Source organism: Myodes glareolus, chromosome 18 (genome assembly GCF_982192425.1).
Source record: "Myodes glareolus chromosome 18, mMyoGla1.1, whole genome shotgun sequence".
NCBI classification, from domain to species: domain Eukaryota; kingdom Metazoa; phylum Chordata; class Mammalia; order Rodentia; family Cricetidae; genus Myodes; species Myodes glareolus.
The window spans coordinates 35175215-35187365 of NC_142043.1; the positions used below are offsets into that span (position 1 = coordinate 35175215).

The 12151-nt window shown below is 50.0% G+C and overlaps 1 protein-coding gene across 1 annotated transcript in view; it reads left to right on the plus strand.

Annotated features, from left to right (window-relative positions):
• Positions 1-10268, plus strand: part of C18H2orf92 (chromosome 18 C2orf92 homolog) — a 42722-nt gene extending 32454 nt beyond the window's left edge. The window contains exons 7-9 of the mRNA XM_048430325.3: positions 605-755; positions 2417-2626; positions 10102-10268. Coding sequence (XP_048286282.2) covers positions 605-755; positions 2417-2549 — 284 coding nt within the window. The 3' untranslated portion in view covers positions 2550-2626; positions 10102-10268. The remainder of the gene's footprint in view (positions 1-604; positions 756-2416; positions 2627-10101) is intronic.
• The last annotated feature ends 1883 nt before the right edge of the window (positions 10269-12151 follow it).

The window sequence follows — 12151 nt, forward strand, 5'->3', positions numbered from 1 at the left end:
CAGTCCTAACCCCCACAAGGCAGACTGCATATATAGTTTCTAGAAGCTAGTGGGGCAGGGAGGAGAGGGCAGCAGAGAAATGTTTCTGTTACTGCCTGTGAGAAACCTTCACTCAATATCTGACACGTTGTGGTCCTGTTCCTCATGCTGGAGATTTAGCTCAGTGCTTCCTGCATTTGACTCAAGTGCGCCACCATCCAACTGCACCCCCAGCCCCACCTCCATTATTCTCAAAGCCTTTGAAGTAGGACGTTCCTGCTTCCTTTTTCCACCTCCCCCATGCCCTGCCTCCCTATGGACCTCACTTCTGGTCTCCTTGCTTCCCACACACTCTGGTTTATTGAACCTTCTTCATGGATGTGTTGCTGCTTGCCAGCCCACACCCTCAGCATCCCAACTTGTCACTGGTGACCAGGCCAGCCACTTCCCCAAAACTGGACTTCTGAAGCTGGCTGACATGCTAGTGCATTGACTTCTGCTCTGAGTTTTGGGGCCTGGTTGTGGGTCACCTGGAGGGATGGTTGAGGCTGCCTCCTGCTACTTGCTACTCCCCTTGTGTCTTCCTGCTTAGATGCTCACACTGATCCTTGTGTCTCCCGTTTAGATGTTTACACGGAGGGTCTGCCTTGCAGAGAGCTGCTGAGCTTCCTGGAAAAGAACATCATCACTGTGGCCGCTGCTATTGCTGCCATCCTCCTGGTCACAGCATTTGTGGTGCTTGCATTGGTCACATACAAAAGGCAGAAGCAGCCCAGGTTAGTAGCTCTCGGCATCCATCTTCATTTTAAGAAGTCAGGGTGGTGGTGGTAGAGAAATGGCTCTGATTCTATTCCCAGCACAGGGTGGCTCACAGCCATCTGCAGCTCTGGTTCCAAGGGATCTAATCCAGTCTTCTGGCCTCCAGAGCACTGCATGCATGTGGTACTTGCTGGCAAAACACCCATACCTGTAAGATAAAGAAAAAAGAAAAGAAAGGAAACTGAACAATCAACTCAGAGTTTGAAACAGTTGCTTCTTGAAGATCCCAGATGTAAGAGGAAGGCAGGAATGTCTTCCTGTTGGGCCTTAGCATCTCCCAGCATGCTTGATAAAAGTTCCCAGGTGAGCCAGGCGGTGGTGGTGCATGCCTTTAATCCTAGCATTTGGGAGGCAGAGGCAGGCGATCGCTGTGAATTTGAGGCCAGCCTAGTCTACAAGAGCTAGCTCCAGGACAGGCTTCAAAATTACAGAAAACAAACAAACAAATAAACAAACAAAAGTTCCCAGGTGGTGGGTTTCAAGCACCATCTAGCAATTCTCTGAGGCACACTAGGGCTTTGGAGTCTCTGACTTGGGCTATGTGTGCCTCTCAAGGCCATGCAAGTCTGAGAGAAAACTGAAGGGGAAATGGCAGAGCCACTGGTTAGAAGAATGGAAACCAGGACTGTTCCGGCCCCCCTCCCCCTCCTGAGTGCTGGGATTGAAGGCGTGCACCACTATCCCAGACTATGGGAACTAGGACTAGTTGGTGCGGAAAAGCCAACCGTGGCTATTGGAAGGTGTGAACGGACAAGATGGTGGCGAAGAGACCAAGGCTGAATTCACACTGTGAAGTCTGTTCACACTGATTCAGCTGCCTTCTTAGACTATGGACGTGTGGTTCTGCTAGCCGATTTAGCCGCTTTCTAGAACCCCACATGGCCCTGTAAGTGATGGGTTAATGCCTGGCAGGAGCCTTCAGGAACCAGGAGAGAAAGGGTTCAGGCACAGACGGAACCTTGAGCAGACATGAGAAGCAAATAACTTGAGAGAGTATCATATGCATGGTCGCTTTCAGAATTGTGAACCTCTGCTACATTCTTGGAGCCACACATCCCTTACTGACGGCTGAGGACAAGTAGCTCTGGTATTCATCTTGTCCCTTTCCTTTGGCTCCGAGGCTATAGTAGCTAAATGTCCCCATGAGAGAGTGTCATTGTCTTCTCTAAATGCCAAGGCCATCTGGATGGAAGGCCTAACCAGGCTAGCTGACAACCACCTCACATCCAGCTAACGCTCCTGACACAGGTATGGGGCTTCTTAGACAAAATGGGAGCTCAGATTTAAGAGCTCCTAAAAATAATCTTGGCCCACTTTATAACCCTGACCAGGGTCCATCCTTAGACCAGCCATTTTCTCTCGAAAAGAACTGGTTAGGAGAGTTGGCTCCATCCAAAGCGGACGAGCTGGGGGCTGAGGATGAAAAGCTGCGGTGGAGGAGTTTACCAGAGGTACCTTGCGGCCCTGGGTCACAGGGAATGTCATCCGGGACAGACCTTCCCTGAGGAAACAGAATTCGGAACCCTCAGAAATTGCAGCCTCCTGTCCCATCTAACGGGGCAGACAGGGAGCTTCCTGTGTGTTTGGTGAGCGGTGTAGTTTTTCTTCTTCGTTTTAGGTATCCGCCAGCGAACACGACGTACAATATTTTTATAATGAATGGGAAGGCTTGGTGGCAAAATCCCGAGGAAAGGTATCTCAGAAAATTCACAGGAAAGCAGAAACACCTGAAATGTAATTCCTTCGTCTAAGCCGGTGGAAGAGTCAGCAAACTGTCAGCAAGCCACTGCAGGAGGGTTCTTCTGCGCTGCCTGGACAGAAATGGAGGGTAGGCAAGAAGCTCTTCAAAAGCTGGTCTCTAGGATAGGTGGGGAAGCAGTGGCCAGTGGCGCCCTCTAGCGGTAGCGTCTCACGTAAGCCTCAGGTGTAGGCTCTTTGGCCACTGCCAGAGCTATAGTTCTCATTCTGGGGGTTGAGATCCTGGACCCTGAAAACTTTACAGTGTCACATCTACTTCTACATCCTGTCTTCCTTCTGCTGTGCCACTGGGGAACCCTTCAGCTGCTCCTTCAGTTGTTGGTGCTGCCGCCAGAATGACTTGGGGAGAGTATCTGCCTCTGTTGAGAGCTAGGGCTCCAAGAGTCCTATTCATTCCAAGAGTCCATTCAGAAACTAGATGCTGGGAACTGCTGGCATCATTAAGCATGAGTATCTTTTCCCACTAGGGCCAGGATCTTGGTTGGCTGGTGGGATTTCTAGCCTGGATCCTTGGCAGGTCCTGGGCAACAGTGTCATAGAGCTAGGTTGGCTCAGGTCTGTACCCACAGCCTGCTGGCGAGTGGGCCCGAGACTTCTGTGGGTGAGCAGCTACTTTAACTGTTGAATGGCACACGAAGGTTTCCACAGTGTCACTCCTTCGTGGACCAGTGACAAGTGGGTACCAGTCACAAGCAAGGTTATTTGAGAGTGAGGGTGGGTTTGGCGCCAGGCACTGACTGAGACTGCTCTGAGAACTCTGGATCTCTTCAACTGTTGACCAGTAGTTATAGGTACTTTGAGCTCTGAAGCTGGGGCCCCCATCTTAGAAATGCATACTGCACACGTGCAGTTTGGAAACCAGCTCCGAGTGAGCACAGCAGCCTGCTTAAATAACCTAGCGGGGCTGTTAAGACCAATCACAGTCATTCGTTTGGACCAATCCCAGTCTTGGGTTCTGGGCCAATCACAGGCTTGCCAGAGGCCATAGTCGTCCCTCCTTCAGGGGAAGGGCTCCCTGGTTGGCCAAAGTGGAGCTGGTTCACTGAGGCTGTGACTGTAGAAACTGGCACAATCCCTTTTTAAACAGCTCTGTCTAGGGCTGGGTCCTCAGCAGCTGGGATGTTCTGCATAGCCGGCTCCAGGCATCAGCGGGGCTTTTAAGATGGACGGTGCTAGCAGAGCGAACGTAGTTCACTGGCTGTTAAGAGTGACTGTCCTTTTGCTCAGAGCCGCTTGGACAACAAAAGAAGATGCCAAAGATGCTAATTACGGGGCCAGACCGATCCCAGCGTCTGCCTGAACACCAGAAGGCGCGCTTGCAGTAAAAGTCAGTGCTCCAATGACAATGACTTTAGCAGATTTTAACTGTGCTTTCTACCTGCCCACTGCCCAGGGAGGGGGGCTCCTCTTCTCTGTCTCAACCAGGACTTGGAATCACGATGCAAGGAAATTCTTGATCTAGTCATGGAGAGTCAGCTGGAGTTAGGGCTGTGAGGTGTACTCCACAGAAATTTCCTGTTGCCCGCCTATCTTGACTGAACCTCTGGACACTTGTGGTACTAGTGTATGAAGGACCAGGGCAGCTGATGGTGGTATTTTTGGAAGGTCGTGGCTCCTTTAAGAGTGGGTGGTGTAGATGATTGGGAGCAAGCTGTGAGGTTTTAGGTATACGTTTATTTTTAAAGGTTTACTTCGTAATTTTGTGCGTGCGGAGGGGTGTGTGCATGTGAGTTTGGGCGTCCTGTGAGACTAGCGGCCTTGGTTCCGCTGGAGCTGGAGTTGCAGGTGATCGTTACCCACCTGGCTTGGGTGCTGGGAAACCGAACTCGGATTCTCTGCCAGAGCAGGAAGCACTCCAAGGGCTGAGCCCTCTCAGCTCCTCCAAACTGGGAGGTTTTATAGCCTGATCCCTTTTCCTCCTCTGTGTCGATGATAATAACCCGAGAGACAACTTAAAGGAGGGACATCGTATTTTTCTCATGGTTTTGGAAGGGCCAGTCACTGGTTGTCTGGTCCATGTGCTTGGTTAGATTATGGTCAGTGGGGGAGGAGAGCTCTTCACTTCATGGCTGACCAGTAGGCAAAGGGACAGAGAGTGCAGACCCTCAGCTGGCTTTCTCCTTCCTCCCCTCTCCATCCTATTCAGCCACCTGCCCATGGGAGGGCATCACCCACACGGAGGGCAGGTCTTCCCTCCTCAGATAATTCTCTCTGGAAACACCCCTATGAATGCACCCAGAAGTGTACGTTAGCAATCTCCTTGGGAGACGACTGTGTTAGTTACTTTTCTTGCCTTGATAGAAGGAAGAGTTTATTTTATCCCACTGTTCTAGAGTGCTAAGAGTCTGTCGTGGAGAAGCTTGGCAACAGCGGCAGGAAGCTGAACTGCAAACATGAAGCAGAGAAAATAAGTTGGAAATGGCCCACGTCTTTAGAGTCTCAAAGCCCGTCCCCAGTGACATGCTTCCTCTACTAAGGCTGTACCTCCTTAGCTTTCCCAGATGGTGCCACCAACTGGGGACCAAATGTTCAAGAGCATGAGCCTGTGGAGGACATTCTCATTCAAACCCACCCAGACAATGAAGATTAACCATCATACTGGCCATAAATCTTGTTAATAACCAGAGTGACCCCTCCTCTGTCCTTTCCAAGTCCTTTGTCTGCTTGGTAGCTCAAGGGCCACTGTCCACAAATTAATGTGGAGTGGGACTTCTCAATCTGGGGCTCTGTATGTGTGTGTGTGAGTGTGTGTGTGTGTGTGTGTGTGTGTGTGTGTGTGTTCTGGCATCCAATGGGTAGCGGTTAAGAATTACAATACACAGGAGAGCCCTCATATCCGCCAAGGAATTTTTCAGCTCTAAGTGTCAATAGTGCAGAGGCTCAGACTCTGGTATGGATCTGTCCCTGGACAGCCTCACCAAGATGCCCTTCCTTCTTCACTGACCCTCAAGGTTTTCCGGAGTCAGCGATGTAACTGCTCCTGCATCTAGATGGGGTCTGCATGTCTCCTAGATCATTTGTAACCTGGAGCATTTATCCTCCCAACCCCCACTAGCTGATGAGAGGCCACGGAGGCCAGTGCGGTAGAAACATTAGGAACCCCCAGTAGGGGAATCTGAACTACCTGCTTACATCGGAGAGCTAGGCCCTTGGGGTTCATTTGCCTGTTCTCATTATAGTCATGTGCTGCCTAGTGATGAGAAATGGGTTAGGTAATACTACTCTTGTTTGAGTATCATAAAATGTACTTACTCAAACTAAGTTGGATATGACGCCTCTAGGTGGGAAAACATTTATATGTTTTATGTGGTGCTGGGGATTGAAGCCAGAGACTTATGCATTCTAGGCAAGTGATCTACCACTGAACTGTAGTCCCAGCCTCTAAATGATACAACTCCATGGGGCTACTGTCATAAACAACAATATGTTATTAACAGAAATGTCATCAGTGGTTTCCATGGACTCTGCCTTAGGCAGGGCTACTATTGTTGTGATGAAACACCATGACCAAAAGCAGTCAAAAGTTTTCATGGAGAGGAAAAGGTTTATTTCACTCACGGTTCCCTGTCACAGTTTGTCATCAAAAGCAGTGAGACAGGAACTCACACAGGGCAGGAACCTGGGGGTAGGAGCTGATGCACAGGCCGTGGAGGGGTGCTGCTTACTGGCTTACTCCCCTTGGCTTGTTCAGCCCACCCCAGAACCTCCAGGCCAGGGATGGCACCACACAAAATGGGCTAGGACCTCCCCCATCAATCATTAATTAAGAAGATGCCCTAGAGATGAATCTTATGGAGGCATTTCCTCAATTGAGATTCTTCCCTCCAGATAACTCTAGCTTGTGTTAAGTGGACATAAAACTAGCTACCATGGACTCTCATATGACTTACGTGGAGATTCGCTTATCCCCTCCAATCAATTGGATAGGATATCACCATTTTGGGGAGCCCTCTGGCCTGGCTCAGTGTCCCTCCTAAGACTCACTCACAAGTCAGGAGCTGCTTGCTGATGCAAAAGTGCCTGCAAAAGACAGGCTGGCCTCCTCCACCTCTAGGTTCCACACTATGGCTGTCTCTGAGACTTTCTGGAAGGTTCCTGTGCCTCTCTGTTCCACTAATCCTTCCAGAATGCCCAGGTCTGCCGACTGAGATGGCTCAAGTAGCCTGCCTCCCAGCTTGCCTCCCAGCCTACATCGGCTGCAGAGGCTCTCTTTGCAAGTGTGATTGGCAGTCAGGCAAGGGGATTGAGAGTTGAGCCCAAATGTGGTCTAAATGACCTTCCAAATGAGATGCCCACTGAGCACTGGACCCTTTTCTAATGGAGATGCTGCTTTAATGGGCAGCCAGATGTGCTGCAGGGCACCTGAGCAACTCCATCGCCCTGGCAGGACCTGGATGTTCTTTCTGTTCGTCTTCCGTCCTCTGGAACACTCTTGGCCTCCTGAGGGTCCCATGGAACTTCCTGATTCCTGAGGTTTAGATACGGTGAGCCAGCTTGGTTGTTCTGTAAAATAGCAAGTGCTTGGGTTTCTCTGTTCAGTAAGGGCCTGTTAGCATTTGGAGATTCTCATCAGTTTCCAGCCAGGATGGGATGAGATCCCGCTGGGGTTGACTCCCTGCGAGCTCCCATTTCCTGTTCTGTTTTGCACTGCTCTGCAGGGCTGTCTTGGTCAGTGTTCTGGTGCTGTGAAGAGACACCAGGACCCGGGCAACATTTAACTGGAGGCTTGCTTACAGTTTCAGAGGTTTAGTGCCCTAGTCTCATGGCGGGAAGTGTAGCGGCAGGCAGGGAAGACACGGTGCTGGAGAAGTCGCTGAGAGTTCTACATCTGGATCCGCAGGCAGAAAGAAGAGGGCTTTTGGAAACCTCAAAGCCCACCCCCAGTGGCACACTTCCTCCAACAATACCACACCCCATAATCCTGTCAAATAGTGCCACTCCCTGGTGACCAAATATTCCAATCTATGAGCCTATGGGGGCCGTTCTCATTCAAACCACCACAAGAACCCTGACTCTTCCTAGACACCCTTGCCATCTGGCTTCTACCAGCAGGAAGTACCGACTGAGATTGATTGGGGGGTGGACAGAGGGAAAACAGCTTCCTTTCTTAGGTCATTCTAGAGGGAGCACCCCAGAAGTGGAGGATGACAGTGGCCTGCCTTGAACGGGTGCACGAGGCAGGAGGGAGAGGGAGGCAAGAGTCCCGAGGAGCTGCCCTGGGTCGTCCCAGGACAGTTGCACAAGTGTACTTGGTACAATGTCTCCTGAAGTCTACAGCTCGATGCTGTATCCACCTCTGGCCATGGTAACCAAGGGATGCTCCAGTGGGGAAATGGATGTAACTTCCCATGCTGGGGACTTCATGCCCGGCCCCAGTTCTAGTTGACATATCAGTCCCTCTAAGATGCAGCGGAAGGATGGGGACTGGGACAAGATTTGAGTCAGAGGAATGAGACGTCACCAGAGTACAAGATCATAATCAAGACGGGGCAACCCCTGCTTCAAATCCATGGAGAGACATCCCATGAGGTTCTCAACCCAGTGGCAGGGCTAGAGGCAGCTCTGGAATAGAATGTGTTAGCAAGGGTTAGGTAGGCCAGGGATACGCGGGCTAGGGGAGATACATGCATGCCAGGATAGGTGTAGCCCACAGGCAGGAGAGCTTCTCTGCTGCTTCAGTCCCTGAGCAGGTAAGGTTAGGTTGGGTTACTGTAGGGAGTGTTGTACAGGGGATTGGTGGAGTAGGCAGTGGCAGGGCGGACCCTGGCTGAGCGGTGGTCCTTGGTGTTGTCATTGGCATGCTTGTAGCTCTTGGGAACAGCCAATGAGACTGTGAGGTCCTGGCTGATTCTTCATGCAAGGATGGGGGTCCTTAGTTAAAACCTCCAAAGAGGTGGGGAAGAGTGGTGGGGAGGCCCAGAACAGTCCAATCAGGGCCCGAGGGTGGAGCTTGTGGACTTGTCTATGTGGGGTCTGAAGACAAAGAACCCTGAGAAGATTCTACGTAGCTCTTTGCCAAGTAGAAGAGTTGGCCCACCTCAAAAATGTGCGTCTGCTTAACCTGATCAGTAAGTTCAAAACTGCCCCAATGGTGGCCATGCTGAAGTCACACATAGCCTGACGTATTAGACAGAAGGTATCCGTGCCAAGATCCCAACCCAAGAGACCAGAAGCCTAGTCCCAGTTCATAGGGCATCCTGCATGTTCCCTCCTTGCTTGATCTCCCAGGGGCTCAAGCAAATGAGGTGAGGGGAGGGAACCATGAAGGGGAACAGGGAAGATAGGAAATTTGGAGCCGGGCATGTAGGGAAAAGAAATCTGATTGACAAGTGGGTGAACTTGGAGAGGAGGCGGGCTTTGCTCCCTACCAGCGTCAGCAGCTGGTATTTACAGGACTGGTCCCCACTTAGGCAAGCATTTGTCCAGACACAGTGGCCAGTGTCCCTCCCTGTGGCAATCTCCCCCAATGGCTGACCTGCATGGGCTTGGCCTTCGTCTCCTGTGAGGTGAACATGATTCCCCCCATTCCACAGCTGAGCCAGAGGGGGATGGGAGTAGTCTACAGGAGCAGACCTATATCTCTGCTGCCAGACTGGGACTGCGAGGTTGGCCATCGCAGGACCAGAGGCAACAGGGGACAACTGTAATGTGGTCTGGTGGTCTGACTCAGAGGGACTGCCTGTCTGAGCCCCACAGTTCTAGGTGTTCCACGGGCAGAGAGCTGGATCCAGCTGGATTCTGCTACTGGTCTTCCCTGAGCTTCCACTTCCTCATTCTGACAATAGAGGAAATAATTGAGCCCCTCCTGTATGCAGGCACTATGCTGGGCTGGAGGCGCTATAAAGAGAAGGAACTGGAACCCTTTTGAGCTTGGATGAGATGTCCCAATCTGGTCATGTGCCCCCTCACTCTGCTTCATTCCAGCCTCTGGGCTCCCAATTCTGAGCAGCAGTCCACTCCCTCTCAGATCTCCTGTCCCGTTTCCAGACTTTGCCTTCTGTAGGTGAGCACCCTTTACCCGTGGGCCTGTGGGAGCTAGCCCAAAGGGATCCCCTTCACCTTATTTTCCCCTCACTTGGTGGGAATCCAGTCCCTTTGTCCCTGTGTGGCTGAGTCAACAGATGGCATGGGGCTTTAGAGTCCAGCCCGGCTGTGTTCTCTCTCTGCTTTCCGCCATGTCCTAGGAAAGTCTCCTGTCTGTTTACTCTTGGCCTGTTTCTCTCTATAACACGGCTACATCCTTTGTGAGGCTGTTGTCTCACATGAACTCTTACCTAGAACTGCTCAATAGAAAAGAAGACTTTTTAAAAAAAAAAAAAAAAAAGCTGTTATGATTCTGCAAGATGTTGGTTCTCTGCCTTCGCAGAATCCTCTGCATTCCTTCTAACCACAATGCCTGACCTGGCCACTCCCACACTCATCCACTGGCTCTGGAGACTGGTTGGGAATCACTATTCAGAGACAGGGATGGGGCCCATTCAACCTGTGAGCTGTGTTGGGGGCAGTTTCAGGGAATACTGAGAAAAATCCCTTCTCTTTGCACAGGACTTGAAGTAACTCCGTATCTCAAAACCCAGGAAGAAAATGCAACAGAGAGAGAAGCCAACAGGTGGGAGGTGACAACCCTGCAGCCATCAATGGAGCCCAGAGCAGGCTGCCCTGAAGCCCATCCCTGGAATCTTCAGCTACTGATGCAATAATTACCAAACACATTTTTTTTTGTCTCACTTGTTTGTTTTTTGAGAGACTTGTGTATCCCAAGCTGACCCCAGACTCCCTATGTAGCCAAGGATTACCTTGAACATCTGAGATTATATTTTCGTAGGTGTGTGTGGTTGCATGTGGGCATGTGTGCCTATAGAGGCTGGAAGAGGGTGTTAGATCTCGTGGAGCTGTCTTGAGTGGGTGCTGGGAGCCGAACACAGATTCTCTGCAAGAGCAGTATGCATTCTTAGCCACCAGGCTGTCTGTCCCTACAGTCCATACTTAGAACTTCTGGTCTGTATCTCCTAAGTACTGGGATTACAGGTATGTACCACTATGTGGTGCTGCAGTGTTGGGATAGAACCTTGTGCATGTTAAGCAAATACTACCAGTTGAATTATATTCCCCGCCCCCCAAACACTCCAGTTACCAGTGTAATGGTAAAAATAAAATGGCACAATTCCCAAGGGGCAGCAGTGGGCAGCGGGCCACAAGAGGCAGCAGATCCCAGGCAGATCAGCCAGTCCCATAAGGAGCCGTGGTGGATGAGAGACAAAGCTGGATAGGCATGCCATGCAGAGACAGTGGGTATTTATTTAGTGGGTTATGAAGGGGAAAGGGAAAGGGGAGAAAGGAAGAAGGGGGAAGAGCAGAGAGGAGAGAGAGAGAGAGAGAGGAGAGAGAGAGAAACGGCAGGGGGAGGAGAGGAGAGGAGAAGTTACCTTTTTGGGAGAGAGACAGAAAGGAAGGGACTCAGGCTAGAAGCAGAAGGAAGATCTGCTTGATTTGGTGGACAGGGGTGGGGGTGGGGTGGGCGGGGCTTGTCTCTTAAAGGGACAGGACAGACCATTACATTCCCATCTCTTTTTTTTTAAATATATAATAATAAGGTGGGAGGTTAGGCACAACAGGTTAAAGGAATTAGGATGGCAGATTCTCAAGTCTGTTTCCTGCTTATTTGTGGGTGTCATTTTGGGAGGGGAACCTGAGAAAGCTGGGTGCTGGTCACATCCTGGGGTAGCTGGTCTCTTTGCTCCTGTCTGGTGTTTGTGGTATGGAAATGTCTAGTGTCTCTTGCAGCTGTTTAAGGTATTAGCAAAACACAGGATGAAGTTAAGTTTAGGAAAAAAAATTAGGACCAGGGAATTGAGAAGGGTATATCTGATCTGTTTAAGGTGGATCTTTTAATTCGGCTCCCTGGAACTCACAAGAATTTTTTGGGTTGTGAAAACACAAGTTTTAGACATATACATTGTATAAACAGTAGCATATTTATGTCAGAATGACTGTGACAGGTGTTTTTTTGCACAATGAAAAGTATTTTTAAGATTATGGAAGGCAGGGTGAGAGAGAGATTTGATAACTTGTATTTGTCCTCACACCTTTATAACTTGCAGGTACACACCTTAATAACTTGTATTTGTATTTTACTGAAATTTGTTAGGTGAGGCTGTCCTTTTAAACTGGTAAAACCTCTCACCTGTCAAACTGCATCAGAGATCTTTGAGAAGGATAAAATTTTACTTGAGTTATTGATTAAAAACCAACAGAGAACTTACTTGGTTGGCACCTAGAGCTGCTCCTCAGGGTCCTCCATGGTTGCTGAGGGTCGTATTTTTCTTTTGCTGTTTAATGCAGCGCCTACCAGACTCCAGAGGATCCTATGGTTTAAAAATCTATAGGAAGACAGGCCTACCTTGATCTGAGCAGCTAGACTGTCGATTCCAGTGATTCTGTCCACATCTGGAGATCTTCAGTTTAGATGAAAGGCAGTTTTTGCCAGTGGTCAGCGCTTGGCAGTTGAAGCAAATTGCAGATGGACTTTGTTTTGTGCCCATTTGCCTTCTGTCTTCTTTGGAGGAAATAGAGTATTGCTGCTAGGAGCCAACCT